Source organism: Erithacus rubecula (genome assembly GCF_903797595.1).
Source record: "Erithacus rubecula genome assembly, chromosome: 3".
Classification (NCBI taxonomy): domain Eukaryota; kingdom Metazoa; phylum Chordata; class Aves; order Passeriformes; family Muscicapidae; genus Erithacus; species Erithacus rubecula.
The window spans coordinates 44255799-44277559 of NC_136689.1; the positions used below are offsets into that span (position 1 = coordinate 44255799).

The window sequence follows — 21761 nt, forward strand, 5'->3', positions numbered from 1 at the left end:
AGGCCACACCTTGAAGCTCGTGTTTAGTTTTGAGCCTCTCCCTATAAGACATTGAGGTGCTGGTGTGGGTCCAAAGAAGAGTAACAAAGCTGGGGAAGGGTCTGGAGCACAACTCTTACAGGAGGCAGTTGCAGGAACTGAGGTTGTTTAGCCTGGAGAAAAGGAGGCTCAGGGGAATCCTTATTACCCTCTAGAACACCCTGAAAGGAGGTTGTAGACAGGTAGGAGTCTGCATCCCAAGTAACAAGCAACAGGACAAGAGGAAATAGCCTCAACCAGGCAAGGTTTAGATTGAACGTTAATTAAAATTTCTTCCCAGAAAGGGTTGTCAGGCATTGGAATAGGCTGCCTAAGGAAGTCACTGCTCCTGGAGGTATTTAAAAGATGCGTAGATGTGGCACTTACAGATATGGTTTAGCAATCAACACAGGGATGTGCAAAGTTAATGGCTGGGCTTGAGGATCTAAGGGTCTTTTCCAACCTAAACAATTAAATGACTCTATGGAAATAAGAATTAGTCAGAGCAGTTGTAAGTGCCTCTTTAGACCGGCCTCAGCACATGACAATTGTGCTGCTTTGTCTGAAGCATCACTCACACTAACAGCCTGAAACACTAATCTTAGAAAATTAGGATTTTAGTTACCTTGCTGAAAATAATTAAAAGTTAGAAGGGAGTAGTTATCTGAAACTTTAATAATTGATTGTCTGTAATATCATGTTTGCTCATCTGCACTTACAATGGAAAAAGATTAAACTAGGGAGTAGAACCAAAGGAACATGGACAAGGCAACTAGAAACCCATTCTTTGGAAAATTGGACTATCCCCAGAAATCATTTGTTTTGTCAGTGATAGAAAAGGTCAAGAGTTTAGGGTGAGAAAGAATCGCTTTACTTCCTCCTTTTAAGACCCCTCCCCACAAAAACGACCCCAGACTTAATTTAAGAAGTCAATCACGCATGCTTAATAAGTATTCAAGCTAATTACCATAGGAAGTGGGGGTTGGGAGGGGCTGCTATTATGAATATGTATTTGTTTGAATCCTTTGCTAATAAACAGACTTTGTGATCACCTGTGATTTTGCAGTGCATATTAGAGGATTACCTCACGCCCAGCGCTGAATAAACATTCACTTTCTAACTTTAAACTGTTAGAGTCTTTTGTCCATCACAGTTGAGTATCAGTATTAGACCAACACTCATATTTTGGTAATTCAAGGCAGCCATGGTAGCACAACGTGGTGGCAGCTCTCACCAGGAAACAGCTCCTCAGAGCTGTGCCAGCTGTCTGCTCTGCGTGCCCACTGCTCATGGACACGTGCAGGATTGTGCCTCACAGGTGGCACAGAGATGACCCTGCAGCAGCAATGGGGACTGCTGCCCTCAGCCCTTGGCCTGCCCCCTCTCAGAGCATCCTCCTGCTCACCCAGGAGAAGACTCAGATGTGTCAGTTCAGTGTGGTTAGCTGCAGCACACAGGGTGACTCTATACAAGGCACAGGCTGCTGTGTGCAGTACTTTCCACCAGTAACATTCTCATGGGATCTATTTTTTTAGCATATATATGTGTATTCTATACTTTCTCAAACCCCTACATTTCAGTTGTCTGAAATAACATAAAAACCTATGGGAGTATGAAAAGTTAAGCCCCTCAAATTCAAAACAGAAGAACTGATATATCTTCCCTGCCTTATGCTTTATCCAGACTGACTGCTCAGTGCTTTGAACTGACAAATAAAGATCAATTTCTTAAAATCACCACAGCAAACATTGATTTCATTTTTCTCTGAAGTCACACTCCACTCTTTTCAACAGGCAGCATAAGGAAACATCCAGCACACTCTATTCCTGTGCTCACTCCAAGCCTACTATTGCTTGAAGAAAGTTTTTGCTGAATTGCACACATATTCCACTGCTTCCTGAATAACCACAACTATAAACATGCTGAGTAAAACTAGATAGTACAGCAGCTGTAGGAAACAAAGGCAAGGAAATTAAGATGGTCAAAGTGAAAGAACATTTTGTACCTTTTAAACTCTACTATTCAAGACAGTCTTATATAGGTAGATTGAATATGTTTGCATCATTGAGGAACTCAGAATAGTAGTTTAAAAATATTTTATGAGCATTATAATAAGCAACTGGTTTTACTGCAACTGTGGGATTGGAAGACATTAGGAAGCAAGTAAGCACCATGATTATTTGTCAAGCAATAGCAGACAACACATGCTTGGGAACTTGCTGGGAATGCTTTCCATTGCTGCTATTAACCTCTAGCCCTCAACAGTGAGGATTCTGGTCTTCTAAACATTTTACAGAAATTTATTAACTCTTTGGTGTTTTCCAGCTTATGAGCTCTCTGAATATCATTGTTAGAAGGATTTAACTTTGGTTTTAAGCATTTCTTTGGTCAGAAATGTCATTAACACTTCATACCCATAGGTTTTGCATTATATTTTATATTTAACAAAAGAAACATAGCAATAGAGACCAGTTGATTGACATAAATATATTAAAGATAGTGCAGCAATCAGATGAATCACAGTCAATTTGATGAAATTAATTGGGAAATGTTTGAAAAGTGATCCTATTCCTGTCACTATGCTAAAAGACTTTCTCATTATGCAGTTGAGGGGGGCTGTTCTCATGGCAATCGACAGGAATTGCATGCACTGGAAAAGGCTTCTGTTTTGTTCTTGAATTACTGGATCATTCAGCATCTGTGCTTCAGGGTTTTTTTTTTTCTTACACGGGTAAAGTCTCTGATTTCTGCTTCACTGTGCTTTGCACATGTAGGAAAACAGATTAGCCAATGTTGTTTTCCTTCTACACTTTGTGTGTGGGAGGAGAGTAAATCTCTCTGACCCATTTCACCCACGGCACTTCAGTTAGCATTGGGCATCACCATTATCAATCTCACTGGCTGCATTCAGGGAACTCAGAATTGTCATAGGCATGAAAAATTCCAGCTGTAGGAAGAAAATAAGAGCTGCCTTCTGTCTTAACCCAGCATGGGCTGATGCCTTTAAGTGTTACAATGGGGATCTCACGGGGAGTGGAGATGAGTCTCTGTTTCAGAAATGGAGATAATAAGTGACATTTTGGAGGATGGTTTTGTCATAAGCAGTCCACTCTAAGATTAGGGTAGCTAGAGCAAAGCCTAGGAAATTACATTTTATATGCAGGGCAAAGATATATTCCAAGGTAGTATCTACAAATTCTAAAAAAAACCCCAAAAACCAGTAATTTCTGGAAAAAAAAAAAAAAATTAAAAAAAAAAAAGTGCCAAAATCTGAAAACAATAAGAAGCAGTCAAAAAAGCCTGCAAAACTCTGAGTATCAGATAAAGGCTTCTGTACATGGCTCATGTAATGCACAGACACTCCTGGACAGCTCAACTAAAGATCTTTTCTGCTCAAAATGACTTTTAGGCCAAGCCTTATTTCATTTGCAAAGAGGTGGATACGGTTTCCCTTAGCTACCCCACATGGGTCTACAAGGATGCTCCACAGTCACAGAGCTGTGGAGCACTCCACAGGCATGGAATGCAACCACCTGAGCAGCAGGAATGAGAGGTCTGCTGGAGGTTGTCCTCTCCAAGAAGAGCTACTGCTATTTTAGTTTTTGGGATAAACTGCTACTTGCATGGGCTTGCTATAAATTTATTCACAGTAATATCCACCATAACTGTGTTTCCAGGAAAGAAGGAAAGGTCATGTGTGGCTGGGGTGGAGTACAGAAGGATAAGACATCAGTCTTCATATTCTCAGGCCCTAAGCAATCCTACAAAAAGATAGCAGGAATTTAGGTGCGATGGGAAATGCTCATCTCTAGGGACTGGATGAGATGTTGCATATACATCATGGGCCAAAAGTGGGTTTCTCTGTGTTAAGTAAATGATGCGACCCTGCGTCATTAAGTGCTTTTCATGTCCTGGAGGAAATGAAAAATATTTCAAGAATTCATACAAAGTATTGCCTGAAGAAAGTACTTTCCAGTTTCCATTCTGGAGCAACTACATTTCTGGCATAATTAGGCACAGCTCATTCTCCAGAGAAAATGCGATGAAACACGAAGTGCAAGAAAAGAAATTAAATAGCCCCATGATTAAATCTCCACCAGCTACTTCCACACCAAATCATTCATATATTCACCTCCTAAAAAAATACTTCTTACACTTTGGGGGATTCTTTCATATTCTTTTGGATTAATTAGAATCTTGTCCAGTAACATTCATCACTTAGCAATGATTTGTTTTAATATGTCTGCTCACAGCAACACCTATCAATGAAAAAAAATATTTCCAGAGTACAACTATTGCCTGGCTAAATTGTGGTCAAAATTGTGCAGAATACCTTAGTTTAACAACACAAGGCTCTATTCATGCCTTCAGTGCAAAAATAAACACAGAAGGAAGAAAATAATATTTATGCTTTGCATTTTTATTGTGCTTCCTAATCTTTCAATTGAGGATGCATGGAAACACCAACATGTGAGGGCTTCCATGATATATGAGATAGGGTTTTGGGCAGGTGCAGGAGTAGAGGGTGATTCAGAGACAGGACTTTGAGAAATTAAGGAGGAAGGAACTCTTCAAATGGGTCTACTTTTCATTTATCAGAAGACAAAATCACTTAGGTCCCTCGCTCAGTGTCTGGGGCAGATGTGTGGAAGAAGTCCTGTGATGACAGGACTGGTGGGAGAGACAACTTTGCACTTGGGTTTTGCCCTCAACACAAGATTTTCTGTTCATCTTTGCCCTAGAAGTGTCACGGCCCAAAAGCATGAGAGGTACAGTCTGAATGGGTGGGAAGAAGAGTGGAAAAGCTGAAGAAATTGGCAGCACAGTTTCCTGAAGTACTGTTTTAGGGCTTGATAACAAAAGACATACTTGTGGGAAATCTGAAGGCAGAAAATGTCAAGATAAATACATGCTATGGAAAGAGAGAAAGGAAGAGGGACCAAGTGAAAAAGAATAAATCTTAAGAATGATTAATTTTCAATCACAAAAGACAAATGGAGTGAAACTTTGGAAACAATGAAGATAGGCACAAAAAAAGGGAAGATTCTGTAGGTAGTCATTAAAATTTTCGAGTGAGAAAGTATTGGCAATATAAATCAGAATGCCATCCACAGCATTCCAGCACGTAGTCTTGTCTGCAGCAGTGACCTGACCCAGCCTAGGACAGGCAGTCACACCAGAATTGCTTCAGTTCAGGTGGAAAGATTTAATACAATTATGATGAACATTCTTGCTTTGGGCAACGAGAAGCATATTTTTGGCATGACTCAGTGCAAGATGTGATGGAAGAACCATATCCATTCCAGGAAAATGGTATTTTAGCATGTTTTCTTTACAACCTCAGAGAATATATGAAGTAAAATAAGAGTAGAGTCAGAACCATAGAATCACAGAACATCCTGAGGCAGAAGAGACCCAGAAAGGCTACTGATTCCAGCTCCTGGCCCTGCACAGGACAAACCCAAAAGCACACCATGTCTCTGAGAGAATTGCCCAAGCCCTTCTTGGGCAGGTTTGGTGCCATGACCACTTCCCTGGGGTAGAATAGAAAACATACACATGAAACTGTCTATTTCATTGTTTAGCTGCCAGCAACACAGAGAGTGAGCTTTCCTTTTATTAATGGCATAGTGCTGTCATTTTCTTTTTTTTTCTTAAGCCCTCTTTCCAGACTGTTATTCTCTTTTGCTGCTAGTTGTACCATTTGGGGCCAAAACTGCTATCAGTTGTTAAAGCAAATAAATGAAAAGTTTGAATATGGAAAGACTGAATATGAAGTGTATCAAGTTACTAATTCACCTTGTGTCAGTTTTCTTTCTTCTCTATGATCTTAAACACTGTCTTTTTATATGGCAACTTCCTTGCAGGACATGCTGGCACATTTACTCTCCTTTCTATGTCTTGGGTTTTTTATTCCTCCACGATCTTCTTCTGTATCTCCATTTAAACCACTTCATGTTGCTTAGCAACACCCAGAAGGATACCAACAAGGTACAATCCCACTGTTTCTAACAAGTCTCACCTTACAACAAACACAAATATAATTTTACTTCACACTCCCAGTGAATTCACTTCCTTAGAATGGCATTGATCTCTTATTTATGTCTCATTAATCCAATGTTTTCTATGACAGCTAAGAACAAGCCAAACATGCAGAAACAAACAGTGTTTCACAGTACATTTGCATCTTCCAGTTTTGCTCTGTTTTGTTCTCGCATTGTTAACCTGCCGAGATAATACGAAAGTGAAAATAAGAGATCATGTTTTAGATCCTGGTTTTCTTAACATGCAGATCCAGGGACTCTGATTAAAATATAAATGCTCATCTGCTACACTCAGTTATGAACTTTGCAAAAAGTTGGAGATGTGACCGTGAGACTGAAGCCTGTTCACAGATCTAATTAAACACCATCCAGATATTTCCAATAAACACTTTTAATATCCCAAATTTTATGCCAGACTGCTTTCTTCCTCAGCACAGTAGAACAGAAATGCAACAAATGGGCTAAGCTACTTTTAAATTATTATTATTATTATTAACAATAATAATTATTTACAATTTGGACAACTTTTTAACCAGAACTACTATGAAGGTGGGACAAGAAATACAGTAACTTATCTGTCAAAAGCTGTTATCAGTTCTAAATCACGAAAGAGAATTTCTTTCCACAAAAAATCACATACAAAATCACAACATGAAACATTTGAATGCACTTCTGATCTTCACTAAAAAGTTCAGCTTCTGAGGGGAAAAACAGAAACTGGTTTTTTTGTTTAAAAATATGCTTTCAACAATCATTGACTAATTAAAAAGATTTTTTATGCTTTGAAATCTGAATCCATTTGGGATTTGATATTTACATGTTCAGCCAGAATCATTATAAATGTTTTATTGTAAAGTCAAGACCACTCCCTGAAATAGACTGGAAAAAAATACATTTCTTCTGTAAAATTTCTTGAAAAACACCTGACATTTTCATACAAGCTTCAGAAAGAAGCTAACTTCCTAACTGGCAAGGCCCCACATTGGACTGACAAATTCTGGCTTGAGATTTATAAATTACATGTATGCAAACATTGTCATACCTACCCTTATATATATATATATATATGCATATATATATATATGTATATGCATATATATATCTTCAAAATAAAACCTTTTATCTCCAGACCTACAAAACATCAATTAACTATTTTATTTCACTAGGCTTCTGTTCTGCCCCTAGGATCATGTAATGTCAGCCCTGGAGAAACCTTTATTCAGCAAGCACATGTCATGATGATGACATCTGATGTTATTCAGCTAACTACAGCTTTTAAGATTTTTTTAGGGTCTGGTTCAGTAGCCTTTATTCATATTGAGTAACATTCACTGCACAAATAGTCCTGCTGTTCCATTAATCATCAAAAGCATTGGTGAACTAAGCTCTGGATGAACCCTTACATTTAACCTAGTATGGCAATTCTGCCCCAAATTTCCAAATGCCTCCCAACATACAGAACACTTGCTTACTGAAAACCTATTGAGCAACAGTGTGCTTACATAATATATAACTATTACACTGTACTACATTTTTGTATTTTTATTATTGGAATCAATGTGGCACTAAGTAACAGCAAAACTGTGCCCACACTAAAACTACATATTCCTCTGTATACTTCCACTTCTAATGCACCTGTGAAATGTAACTAAGAAAATGGGTGAGAGATTAAATTCTGAGGTCTGAATATACAGAAAAACATTGCACCAGTCTAGCATTAGCACACAAACATTGTACCTTCTAATGCTGAATGTCAAAATTGTTCCTGGTCGCTGGAATGAAAACAAAAATCTGTAACAGAGTTGAATTACATTTTTAAAAGCAAATCAAGAATGCCCTCTGTTCCTAGATATCCCTTGCTTTCCATCAAACACTCATATGTAAATACAGTCAGGATAACTTACCAGGAAACATGATCCAACAAATAGCAAAGGAAAATCAGTACAACTTCCTCAGTATTGTTTCTCATCATCCCTTTTCTCACTTCTGCTTTAACCTTCTGTTCTACACAGTGAGTCCTCATATGTAGGTAAGTAGAGTCCTCATATGTAGATAGATGTATACAAATATATGCCCTCCCTGAGTACATAAAGGATTATACAGGGTGACTAATCTGCTCTCGTGCTGACCCTGCTACCAGTTAGTCTTAAAAATAAATCCAAATCAATAAAAATGGCTTAGAATCAACTCCAGCTAAGAGACAATAAAGCTCCACTAGCCATGAAGAAAAAATAGACATTTCTGTGTCTAAACTTGTAATCTTAAACTAACTGGAATGCAGATTTCACTTTGTCCTGGGCTTGCCTCATCCAGGTTGCATTCACATTAAATTCCCATGGATGGAGGCAAAAGTTACTCAGTTCTTAGAGTCATAGTAGCAGCCACAGCTACAGGAGCAGAGTTATTGATGTTAGGTGTAACACTGATTGAAGAAAGCTCATGGTTTGCAATGTGCATTTCCACTGTCCATTACAGGAGAAGCCCTGCTGCCGCCTCACTGAAACCCGAGGGTTCAGGGAGTTAGATCCAGCCTAAAGCCTGTACAGCAGGTAATCCCTGTGTCTCCTGCTGTGCCTTAAACTCCTCTTTAAGGCACAGAAACACGGACTGGTCTCTCTCAGCAAAGGGAATATGCGCAGGGTTACTGTGATCTAAGGAAACTCCTTCCCTAACACACATTTGCACATTGTGTCTGAGACCAGTACTCCATGAAAACATTGCAGGTTTTTTTATTATTCTGGACAAGATTTGCCTTTTGGAGTTTGTTTAATGCCATCCCTGTGTTCTAAACATTTGTGTCTTAGCAGATTTGTTAATAACAGCTCCAGTTACAAGTGTATTTAGAGAATAACCATGAGAAAATCCCTCTCTTGTATAATGTTTTTCAAGTGAAGCAGCAAAATATTCTGACTGTGTGACTGTCTATTCAAAAAGTTTGTATTCAAGCTGATATTAATAGAAGAAGCAAAAACAAGCCATTTTATACCAGAGTACCACCTGCTACATGTCTGCAAGAACTGCAAAATAATAAGCCTTTAATGACTGAAGCTGCCTGTTTCAGACAGTAACACCATTCCTTTGTTTCTGTTGATGCAATTCAGAAAAAAACCCAACAATATCACATCACTGGTAAAACAAGGATAAGCAAAAAAGAGATTGCACCCTTAAGTTTAAGCACAGGCTGCCTGCACCACAGTGAGGACTGTACACCATGAATTAATAAGGCCAGAAAAACTACCAGTAAAAATTAACTTTCTGCCTAAATGCATCTCATTCAAAAGATGAAATTATTCCCTAGCATGGCAACTTTTCTGAGGTCTATTCCATATGTAGAACACTTCTCCTTTGAGATGGTGTTAGCAGTATCTTCATGTTTTCCTGCTCGTCCTGCCTTTCAGTATGAAGATATGTTTCTGTCACACAGGACATGATAGGCAAAGAATTGCTCTCTAGCATGTCAAATGTCTGACAAGAATTTGCACAAGGTGGAAATGACACTGTTTTACACATCAAGGGAAGAAAATAGCGGCTCTCTAAACTAGGCATAAAGGGGCAGGGGGCCTTTGGATCAACAGGTCAAGAGAACAATTCCCACAGTGACAGGATCCTCTGCTTTCTGAAAACAATGCAACTGCAATGTTTACTCAAATGACAATTCCAAAAATAGGATTAACAGGAGGAACAGTGGGTGTAGAGGCAGCCTAGTAACATGGAGCATTTTTAAATCTTGATTTATTTCTGCTGCTTGTCAATGTTCTTCTCTCCTTTGGTCCAGACAGCATAGACATAGAGCATGCATTTTATTTTGTTGTCAATTAAAAAATATGGGAATCCTAAGAATTTAATCCTTCCAGACTTTTCATCCAGTCATTTCCACCATACATTACGAATACATCAAATAAGCCCCAAGCAAATTCATGCGTTCCTAGCAAATTAAATACATCAATGTTGACAAAAAACCGAAAATTCCTATTGCAAATATTTGTCACTTAGCTCATATTTTGGTTTTAGAAACTTCAGCTGGACTAATCATGTCTAAGGCAAAGGAAACAATTTTTTATAAGGCTAAACAGTTGGAAGTATATAACAAATGGCATTTCAAGCTACACAACTGTCTACTCACACAAGAGCTGCACACTGGCACAGCAGCAGCTGGAATCTAGTTCTGGACTGGTAGCTCCTGCCTTCTCACCCCACAGACTTGCTGTGAGCACCCCTGCAGACTGGTAGATGAAAAAGAGGTACAGTATTACTGTGTCTCCAACAAATACACTGCATCTGAGCTGGTTTTTGAGGAATGAACTTTGAGAAAGTTAAGAGGCTTGCCCTACGCTGTTCAGCACAACTCGGATCGGGCCTCATCCTCCCAAGACTGAAGCCACCCAACCTGAAACTGAGGAGAAAGCCGTAGCTGTGGAGGTGTGCAGATGAAATAGCTTGGGAGGATCTCCGGCACAGCTGTGCTCCCCACCCCTCTCCACCCAATCCTGGTGTAGGCATACAGACAAACATCTGCTGCACAGATAGGGTAAACACCAGTAAGAAAGGATTTGAGAGTCTCCTTTTGCCACCAGCAGCCCTGGTAACACCATTTCACAGAGAAAGGAGCTTCGTGGCAGGTTCGCAGACAGGAAGGCCAGCCAAACCCTCTGTTCCACCCTGGAGGAAACAGACCAACAAAAGGCTACAGTGGCTCCAGAAAGAAAACCTCTGTATTAAAAGCCAAATAACGCAGAGCTACAATAATAAATACACACTATCTCAACCAGGAAATACAGTGTGAAAGGTTCATTAAAGTTCAGCTTCAGCAATAACAATATATATATACTGCATCGGTTCTCCATTCTGTCAAAGAGAGACATCCCTTTCTGTCCATAAAGGAAAAACCCGTTCAAACCACATCCTATACAAAAACGCTACTCTGACAACAAATGCAGCCGAATAGGAGGGTCTTTGATTTCCACTATCGAATTTCTAGAGGGGTTTTTTTCTTGTTTGGTTGGGGCGGTTGTTTGGTGGTTGGGGTTTTTTTTTTTTTTTTTTTCCGTTTTCTGTTTTACTAAAAGGTTCGTTTAAAACGGGTATTAAAGATATAAAACGCGCACGTATGATTTGGTCCCCTCGGGGCCGGGCCGGGCGCTGAGGCGGCCCCACGTCCCGCCGCGCACCTGTGGCACGCTGCAAACAAGAAAAACACGACAGAGTCCGTCCCGCGTCCCTCCACAGCACAAGACGAAGAGAAGGAGGGTCACCGGGAGAGGCTACTTGGCGGTGCCGGCGGCGGCCGTGCCGGCGGTGGTGCCGCGGCGCTGCTCCATGCCGTTGGGCAGGAATCCGGCAATGATGGGCACGGGCCAGATGAGGGCGGCCACGCTCCACACGATGATGACCAGAGTCATGAAACACGCCACCAAGGTGGACTCGATGGGCTTGCGGTTCATCCGCCAGCCCGGCTCACCCTTCAGCTCCTCCAGGCTGAAATCCAGGCAGCAGAAATTCAGCGGTTCCCCTTGCAGCCAGTACTGGCCGGGCTCCGCCGCCGGCGGATAGGAAAGCGAGGAGGAGGAGGAGGAGGAGGAGGCGGCCGCGGCGGCAGCGGCGGCGGGGGGCTGTGGCTGTGGCTGGGGCTGGGGCTGGGGCTGGGGCTGGGGCTGGGAAGCGGCGCCCCGCAGCCGCCCGACCCGCCTGCTCCGGACCCAGCTGCAGCCCACGCAGAGGCGCAAGTCCTGCTGGGCGCCGCCGGCCGCCAGCCCCAGGTGCTCGATGAGCAGCGGCGGCCCCACGCGGTGGAAGGCGGCGGAGAAGAAGGCTCGCCCGTGGCTGTTGGTGGAGAAGAGCAGGAGGTCGCACTGGATGCCCAGCGGGCGGCTCCAGCGTACTAGCAGCGAGCTCAGCATCTGCCGCTGCACGCTGATGTTGCAGTGCGGGTCCTCGGCGGGCTGCGGCTGCCCCTGCGGCTGGGGATGCTGCTGCTGCTCCTGCCCCGGCTGCTCCTGCCCCGGCTGCTCCTGCCCGGAGATGGTGGAAGCGGAAGGGAAAGGCTCTCGGCTAGGAGCAGCCGGCGTGCTCGGGGTGTCGGTGCTGCCTTCCTCCTTGCTCGCTGCCCCGTCGAGGTCCATCTCGAGGCTGGCCAAGGAGCGGGAGGAGGAGTTGGTAAGGGGCAAGAAGAGCTCCTGCTCCTGCTCCTCCTGCCCGCTGGCAGCCGCCGAGGGGCTCCAGCCCTGGCAGGGCGGCAGGCAGGCGGCCAGCAGTGCCGGGAAGAGCAGCGGTAGCATGGCATTAACTTAGAGCCGAAGAGGAGGGAGAGGAGGAGGAGGAACAGGAGGCTGCATGGCGCTGCCGGCTGCCATCTGGGAAAGGAGGCACAGTGCTCTCCCCGAGCGAGAGAGAGAAAGGGAAGGAGGGTGGAGGCAGGCGAGGGGGTGGGAGCGGGGCTGGGGCTGCCGCGGCGACGAGCCGAGCGAGCCGGGAGCCTCGGTGACGGCAGCGGCTCCCCCCTTCCCCGCCTCCTCCGCCCCCAGCCCGGTCCGGCCCGGCAGCGCCCCGACGGAGCTGGCCCGGGGCAGCCGCGCTCCTTCTCCCGGGGCGCGGCGCGGCAGCGGCCGCCGCTGTCCCCTCAGCCGGAGACCCACTCCCCGCAGGGACCCGCTCCTCCGCGCCGCCACCGCGCCCGTGTCAGAGGGGGAGCCGGCGCCTCCCAGCTCCACCGCCGCCGTCTCACCCGCAGGGGCTGCCGTGGTGGCCGCGGCTCCCCCTCCTCGGTGGGCAAGGGCGAGGAAAAGGGGCTGGCAGCGGGCAGCGCCCTCCCGCCGCCGCCTCGGGCCGGGGCGGGGGCGCGGATCCGGGAATAGAATCCAGGAACCGACTGCACACGCGTTCACTGCGACTTTATAGGAAGGGAACGGGAAGGAACGGGACGGGACTGGGGTGACGCAGAGAAAGGGAGTTTAAACTTCGTGGCTGCGTTCTTCACAGGGGTGCCCTCCAAATCCGGACTCGGCCCCAGCATCTGCTCCCTCAGCCGGGTGTTCAAACCTGGCCGTGGACTATGGGCATCCCACCCATCGACGGGCGCTTGTAGCAAAGATTAAACGAGTAAGCTGCTTGCAGGCCGTGCAAAACTCCTAAGAGGAGTAGTCGTGAGATTTGGCAGCGTTTTTGAAAGGCTGCTTTATAAGCATGATATTTATAACTAGAGCAGATAGTCAGGCTTGTTTTGTGACCCTATGCTGGTTACAGTATTACTCTTGACATGGTTCATTGCTTGCTGTGTTGCAGTTTGACACTCGGAGCCTCGGGGAGGGCCAGAGCTAATGACAAAAATTATAAACGTTTCTTAGCCTTTACTTGGAGCAGAGGGTGGGATGGAGCTACATTATCCTGGCAGGCATCCAGAACTAAGACTTCTTTGTCTTTGTGGCCCTTTTTAGACAAATAGACATGCAAAAGTGGTATGCTAGTCTTTCCAAAGGACAAAATCGAAGTCCATATGGCTCTCCTTTGAGTTTGGCATTGGTCTCATGTCAGACATGTTCCCCTGTCAGTGACATATGAATACATTCTCAGCTGGAAAATTAGTTCCTGTAGAATCAGCCTCAAGTCCTTCAGGTGAGTGAGGGTAGTGAATGAGGGTAGCAAGTGTATTTTTGATTATTCAACATGAATGAAGGTAGTGAGTCAGGTTTCTTTTAAAACCTGTGCCTGAATATATCATGACAGTATCTAGAATTGTCTGCCTTGTATTACAAAGATGTCTGAGTAGTAAGATGTGTTTGTGTTTAGTCCCAAATTTGTCCAAAAGGTAATGGCTACCTATAGTTTGGCTTACTACAGGGAAAGATGCCTGATGAAATGTTCAAAGCAAGCTGTCTGCTTCCAGTTTTGGATTCATGCTCAAATGTTGCTATACAGTTCATATCTTTCTTGGTGTCTCTTCTTTTAGAGTTCTCTGATATTTTTTATTGTCTGTTGAATGTGTCTATACATGCTTCTCTTGATGTCATTTGTCATATCCACACTCCCACTCATTTGTGGGGCTATAGTATGTCTATAGATCCCAGACCAGATTGAGAGAGAGCTAGTGTGTAGCAAATAATGCCAAAAATGTGTGACCAGTGTGTGCACAAATTACATGGCATTGGGATTTTGGCACAAAGGACTGGAAATGAAACTAAGCCTCATAAATAAGATTTAGATTCTGAACACTGTTGCAGTATGTGGGTGGCGAATGTTCTCAAGAAGAGCTTCAGTTCTGTTTGGTTTCCACTCCCAGCATCCAATTGAATGCAATCAGGGGTATTTGCAAAGAAATTGGATGGGGAAAGACTTGAGCTAACTTTTTTTAGTCTTCATGGAAGGATAACCTGCCACAGGAAATTTAAATGCATTCAGTATCATTTAGACCTCCATAGCAAAGAGCTAAAAGACAGCAATTTATTTCAGGTTGAAGATGCATGGGTGCCTTTGACCTATTTCTCTTCATCAAGGAAAAATTGACCAAGTGGATGGAAGAAGCAGAAAGTCTGTTAGATCATTGATTGAAAGGCACTGTTCAGCAGGGCCCTTTACAGATACTTTATTTCTAGGTCTCACATATGTAATTAATCTTTACATAGATTCAGTCATCCAAAGACGTTACAGTACACTTGAAAACTTTGTAAGCAGAATTACAATATAGCTCTATTTTGTTGTTTTCAGCCATAAATCAAAAACAACAAAGTAGTTTTATGGCTGGGGAGGCTGAAGCATAAACATATTGGGGACCAGCCAAAGGTGACCTAGATGTCACAGGCAGATCAGAGTGTAGGTTTTGCAGGTTTGATTCTATAGCTATAGCTAGAACTATAATATGTACCATAGGTCACAGTAGCATTTGACAGTATGGTAGAGGAGGTGTGAAGTGGGCTATAATGAAAACATTTTAGAAGGGAATAATGAGTTAACAAGACAGTAGGAGTTTCATGAGACAGACTGCAGAGCTGTGGGGAGAGTGAAGATTATTAGTAAAGGATCTTTGGAATTGTTTTAGTGACATTTTATCTGATCATTTTTAGCAAAGTATTGCTTGTGAAATACTTCAAGTAAGATGAAATCAAGAATAAGTATTTCTGCCCAAGTGCCATTAGAATTGCTTCTCATGAGGGTGCTCTTTGAGAGCCTCAAATCTCGCTCCAGCTTGTGAAAATTGATCCTAAGCAGATACTGATTCCAGAAAGAAATCTGTGGTTGCATTCAAGTAAAAAGCTTGTGATGCTCAGGCAGTGTTTCTCAACTGAGCCAACTCGTGTTCTGCACTGAGGAAAGGCACTAACTTCTCTTGACAGAGGGTATGCTTTTGAGATTGTCATCTCTGAAAGGAATTGCATGTGGGAGAGAAGACAGGAAAGTAGTGGAGTACAGGGTTGAATATGCAGCTGTAACATCACAGAGATATTTTTCTGTGGAAAGACTCCTGCTGTCAATTGCAGGAAAAAGATGTTTGGAGCAAGTAAGTATAGTGGTGCATTACCAATCCCTGTAAAAGTGCCAGGTAAATAAGGAGAATTTCACAACAGTTGAGTCAACAGTTTGGGGAGGGAGGCTGGGCCAGGAGAAAGAAGTTGGTACTTGAATCCTCTCCGAAAAAAAGCAGTTTCAATCATGTGAAAGGAGTGGGATCAAATCATCCTGGAAATTTTTCTGAGAGATACACTTGTTTGTAGCTGAGGAAAAATGTTTCTGTGATGCAATTTAGAAGGCTTGTTTGGCTAATGTTTTCACAACTGATGTGGAGGGAGAGTCAGGGTAATGCAAGGAAGTGAACTGATCATGTAATGTCTGTGCAGTGTGTCCTTTGAAGAGTCATCAATAATCAGTGGTTTGCTGGTTGAGGAAGGAGTTAAGAGATGTTTCCTACCGCCCATCGAGGTGTTTCTTTGATTGTAAGTACAGTAATCAGGACTTTCACTCTCCTTTTTTCTTGGTATTCTTGTAGATTTGTCAAAAGTTATTTATGATTAAATACTTAAAGGCCACTGAAGCTTCTGAAATAGATAACAGAAGCTGTTTGGACTAAGAGGCTTGCTAATGCTACATCATGTCAGAATGATTTATCTGCAGAGAACAGAGATCATGTGCTGCACACAGCAAACCAGGGTTTTGTACCACTCTTTACCTGAATATCAGAAGCCCAGACAAAGGGAGCAACCCATTGTCAAGCAGGCCATCAACAAGGGCATAATCTCTCCAGAGAAGTCAACACATCTCTCTTAGTAAAAACACTAAGTTCATGATTTCACAGGCATTTCTATCAGCAGCAGATTCTGCCTCTGCACCACCCTCTCAGTTATACAAACAGATGTCCCTGAAGCCATAAAATGACCCACGTGCAAGAGCTGGGGCAGATGACTGCAATTTAAAAATAACTTTCATGATCATGCCCTATTTTATTTAAAAACTCAACATTTTCATCCCAACCTTAACCACAATCTTTAAACTCCTTACCCAGACCATCACATACTCCTTCAAAAAGCTGTACCTGGATAGGTGAGTCAAGGGAAGGGGTTTGAGCAGCAATGGCCAGGGCTTTTTACTGGATGTTGAATGGGCTCTGGTGGGGCCCCAGTGGTCTGCAAGACACACAGATGGTGGAAGTGTGGACCAAGGGAAAGCAACCACCAGCCAGGGCTCCTAGAAGGAGTACTGAAGATGAGTTACCCATGGCAATTACTACTGAGTGAAATCCACCTGTAAATATGATTGCTGGAAATCAGGAAAGCATTTTTCAGAGCATCAGGTGGTATCAGAGGACTTGCTGAATGAGGGCTCTGGGAGCTTTGAGGAGTACTTAGGAACTCATCTTTGGGATTCCACTAAACTGTGTGTTGTAGGAGCACAGACTCAAAACACTGTTTCAGTTCTAAAGATCAGTGTGAAATATATGCAGAGAGTGCTAACCAGAATGTATTAACAGACTTTCAGAACTTTTTCTGTAGCATGCTTTATATAAGTTGAGTCTTTTAGACAAATACCAAAAGGAAAAAAAAGATTCTGTGGGAATGGGTATGAGAGTATTCCAAGGAAGAAACTTTGCACCTCCACAGCTGAAGGTGATTTTGAGATAATCACAAAATATAAAATAACCCTATAATATATGTTGGACATGTCTAGTTGGCCTACAATGAGCGTTAAATGCAGTACTTTCATGTATTCCATTTATACAATGAAGTTCGGATTTAACAGGAAGCAGTGTTCCAGAAGATTGGATTCATGTTCTTGTCTAGTTTCCCACTTGCAGGTTTATCAAAACCCTCACTCATATGAGACTTCCTCTCAGCTGAACTTCTAAAGCTTAGGCAAGATTGAGCCCTGGACTATATTATTTTGTCTTGTAACTACTTGCTTATTTTATATTTTATTGGCCCGGAGCCTGACTATATTTATAAGCTATTTGCCTCATATTTATCTCGTCAGCCAACCTGTCCAGTGTTGGAGCTTGGCTGAGACTGACAAATTTAGGATCTGATATGTTGGGGGGAAAAAAAGAAAAGAAGAATCCAAATTAAATGGTGCAGGTAAAGAGAGCAGCAATCTGGGTCATTTTAAAGAAACCTTATATGGGGCTAAAGGGCACTGTAAGAACTTTGTTCCCACCAGAGTATACACATTGCAGGGCTCAGGCTTAGTTGCTACCAGTTGCTAAAGGCTGTTGAACAATGGGTTTGACCAGGTGTCAGACTTCATGTGTTCTCGAAGCACAGATATTCTGAATGTCTACATGAACTCTGGGATTCTGAGCAAGCCCTGAGGTGTCACAGCCACTCTTGAAGGGAAAGAGATCCAGCAAAGCAGTAGCTGTTTAATGCCAATATTGTGGAGGTAGCAGGAATGGAAAAACGTTTGGTGTGATTGCATATTAAATTGCTCTGCAATATATTTGTACATAAAATAGCATTGCTTAATGACTATTTTATGAGTTTACCTTTGGAAAATCTAAACATTTACTACAATAATACATTGAAAAATAGCTCCCTGGAAACATTTAATTCTACAAATACTTTGTTTCCCAGCCTGTTCTGAACATGGCTCTAGGGCTTGTCTTTACTGTTATTTATCTCTGTAGAGAAAAAGAGACAGGTGAAAAGTCTGTTATTAGTCTGCACTAAGCACATGTGGGTTTGGCACGTACATCCAGTGTGGCCTCAGTCTCTCAGTGGCTTTGAAGTGCTGTGAAGTATAGAGCTTTGGTTCCTTCAGAAGGCACTTGGACTGTGAAGCAATCCTGTTCCAGAGGAGAGAAGACAAGCTAGTTCACAGGTCATTTGAAACCTGTTTTGTCTTTCAGAAGACCCACAAATGCATGACATTGTCAATGGCACTATACCCTAAGGAACTTTTTCCAAAAATAAGTGAGAATTAGAGAATTTGAGTTCAAGGGATCCCATGTGCAGGATCCTCCTTAGCCAACATGCAGCCCTTACCATCCTCTGTCTTTCTTTTACTAGCTGGTTCTTCAGTGCTCTATGATACAGAGGACAGAGACATGGTAAGGGAGTCTACAGCATGGATTTAACTGGTTTCGCTGAAGGTTTTTGTCCCCAGCCGTAAAGGAAAGTGCAGAATAAAGAAGGAAAAGTGGAGGCTGGAATCAACAAAGTGAGGGTGGGTGGAAGGATAACAAATACCAGAATTGGTATGAGGCATGATTAAATTGTGAAAGGCTTTGAAAGTGAGAACAAGGAGTTTGCATTTGGAGCAGCAAAAGAAATGACAAGAGAACTGTGGAAAAAGAGTAATGTGTCCAAATGAATGAACAGTTCCAGATGGTATAGCCAGAGAGGAGATTACAAAAGGGGAGATGTACAGGCTTTGGCTAGGACTTTCAGCAGAGCAAGCTGGGATGAATTGTGATACTTTGGAGATGCTGCATGAAACAAATCAGTGACATTTGAAGTACAGCAACATCAACATCAACATCGTCAGTAAAATTAGCAGTAAAAACTAAACTCCTTCCTGCTTTCAGTCTGTGCATCAACACCTTAGACTGGGACTCTCAGAGCTGCTTTAAGTGTTGACATATAGAAACAGACTTGAATTCTGAAGTAGTACACAGGTACCACTTGGTGGTCAGCAGAGTAGTTATATGTGTGCCCCTGTTATATGCCTCACCTGCTGTCCCTTCTCCAGTGAGACACTTTTGCTCTACATCAAACAGTAAAGAGATTCATCTGCCTCAGTGAGTCAGCAGAACAGCATTAACTCTTTGCGGAAGTGTCAATGCCAGCGACTGAGGCTGAATCATTCAAGCAGATACAGCCAACCTGATGCCCACCCATTCCTTCAATCAGTCCTGAGCTGCCAAAGTGAACGTGCTAATATTTCCCATTCTGCTCATCAGTCCAGCATCATTATTATTTGCAAAACAGCAGACAGTTTCTAATTACATATTCAAAAACTGTCATTTGTTTCTGAGTTAGATAAAAACCAGATTAAAAAAAAAAAAAAAGTTCTTAATTTCCAGGGAGTTTGCTTGCTTATAACTACTTATTTTCCCAGCAGTCAGTATGAGCCATAATTAATCAATCACTCAAACCTCAAGTCTTATACCTTTTCTAAGCTGAAGCATCTTCATGGAAGTCAAGGGAGTCAGAGCTTTAATTCCTAACTTTTAAAGAACTCTTGTCCTAGTCCAGCAAAGTCAGCATATGAACAAGGTGGCTGATTGCTTTCAGCAGGACCCTGCACTCACAAATGCTGTTCTATATGGTATTATGGACTCACCTTTAGTGCAGGGGTATGCAAGTAAGAACAAAAGCCTGTAAACCTGATGCATTGAACAAGCAGCAGAGGAATACCAGCTCTTCAGAGAAAAAGATTTTCTATTTTCATGCAAATGTTCCCAATGTTCTGAAGCAGAAGGAGATGCTTAGAAAATACATGCAGTACAAACTGCTTGTACTCTAGGAGCTTCATATTCAACTCAGCATTACTGCTCTTTCCATGAATAATAATCACAAAACAAGTAGGAAATACAGCCTCTGACGTTATGTGCCTGATTCTTTGCTGAACTGACCAGGTTTAGAAGGTGTACCTGGATATTTATATCTTGGCTTGATTCTGCAAATTAAAGAGGGATACATCTCAGCCCTAAGATGTGTATCTTAAATTAGTTTGTGGGATTTCTTGCTTAACCCATCATGTCAAATGCTACTGTTTCTAATATATACAAGTCCATCGCCAAAATCATTGCAATTGCCCCTGGCTCTTTTTACTGTGTTACTGTAAAACACTAGAGCTGACAATTGGGTTTTTATCTTCTCATAAAGACTGATGGATGGTAATCTCTCATAACTGTATTCAGGCTCCTCTTCTTGAGCTGTAGCTATGAATGAAGGTTTTGTTTCCCTTCTCACCTATACCCATACACTATGCCCTAATCCTGCTGCAGTCAACAAATGATGCTGGTGGAACTGCTATGGCCCTCTGGTTTCCAGGCTCTGTTATACAAATGCCAAACTCTCAGTTATGAGAAGTTGATATATGCATATTTTTGCTTTTGGTTACACCCATGTAGCTGGGTAAAATCATAGACAAAAAAAAAAAAAAAATTAAAAAATAGGATTTATAAATAATCCCCTGTATTCTTATTGTAAGACAGGAAAATTTAATTAGTCTCTATGGGATTTCCACATGCCATGATGGTCAGGGATGCTGATACCACTGGACCAGTAGAATAAAGTGGATAATCTGAGAGAGAGTTTATAATACTTTAATTAGCCTATGCCTTATGAGAATATTATTTCCTTTGTATTATCTGCATATTTAAATATTGAATTAGCTCTCATCCCCAACATAAAATACTCTATGGCTACATTTTCTTCTTCATGCCAGATCAATAGCATCTGCAAGCAGCAGGTTGGATCAAAAGCTGTTTTCCCAGCTTTAGTGCATATGTACAAGTGCAATGCCAGAGGAGAAAGCATTATATTCCACAGGGAAGCAGTTGGCTCAGAAATTTGGTTCAGGATTACCTGACTATCCTGGTTTAGAAGTTCCACAATTTCCTTTCTGTTAACTCGTGTTTGTGCTTTTGCGTTTGATTTTGATGCGCATCTCTTGACACTGATGCCTGCCAATATGCGTATTCCTGCCTACTGTAAAACAGATGGCTTCTCTGTGCTACAAAGTGATAGATGCTAATCCACTGATCATGGCTTCTGAAGTATCTCTGAATGGATGTCAGAGCCTTTATGTGCAGAGCAGTATATAATATGTACAATGTAACAATAAAACTTTCTTTTAAAAACCCATTGTAATTCTTGGATTTTCTGTTTCCAACTTTGCTGTGTTATCATCCCTGTAGAGTTTTTATTTTCTAATACACTGATGTCAAATCCTTGCTCAGAAGGCTGGACCCTGACTCACATGCCTAGAGGCTGCAGGAGTTTCCCCAGGCAGCACAGGTTTTCTGCCTGCAGTGTCTGAGCCAATATTCCCAGTCCTTCTCTTGTATGTTTGTACCTACCTGTTCTGAGATGGCCTAACTGGGACTCCAATTTAGACATCTCTCACTGGGTAAAGTGACCTGTTTTTGTTTATTTTCACTTTCTGCCAGCAACTCTGCTTAAATGGGGCTACTGTGTGGTTGGTCCTAGGAAACAAGGAGCACAGTCTGAGTTTAGGGGCATTTTTATCTCACTTCTATCCTCCCTGCTCCTAGCC

General features: G+C 42.5%; 1 protein-coding gene across 1 annotated transcript; it reads right to left on the reverse strand.

Moving 5' to 3' along the window:
- Positions 1 to 11090: 11090 nt before the first annotated feature.
- TMEM158 (transmembrane protein 158) lies at positions 11091 to 12702 on the reverse strand. Its single transcript, XM_079302843.1, has one exon. It carries the CDS (start codon positions 12335 to 12337, stop codon positions 11324 to 11326), a length of 1014 nt encoding a protein of 337 aa, XP_079158969.1. The 5' UTR covers positions 12338 to 12702; the 3' UTR covers positions 11091 to 11323.
- Positions 12703 to 21761: the final 9059 nt, after the last annotated feature.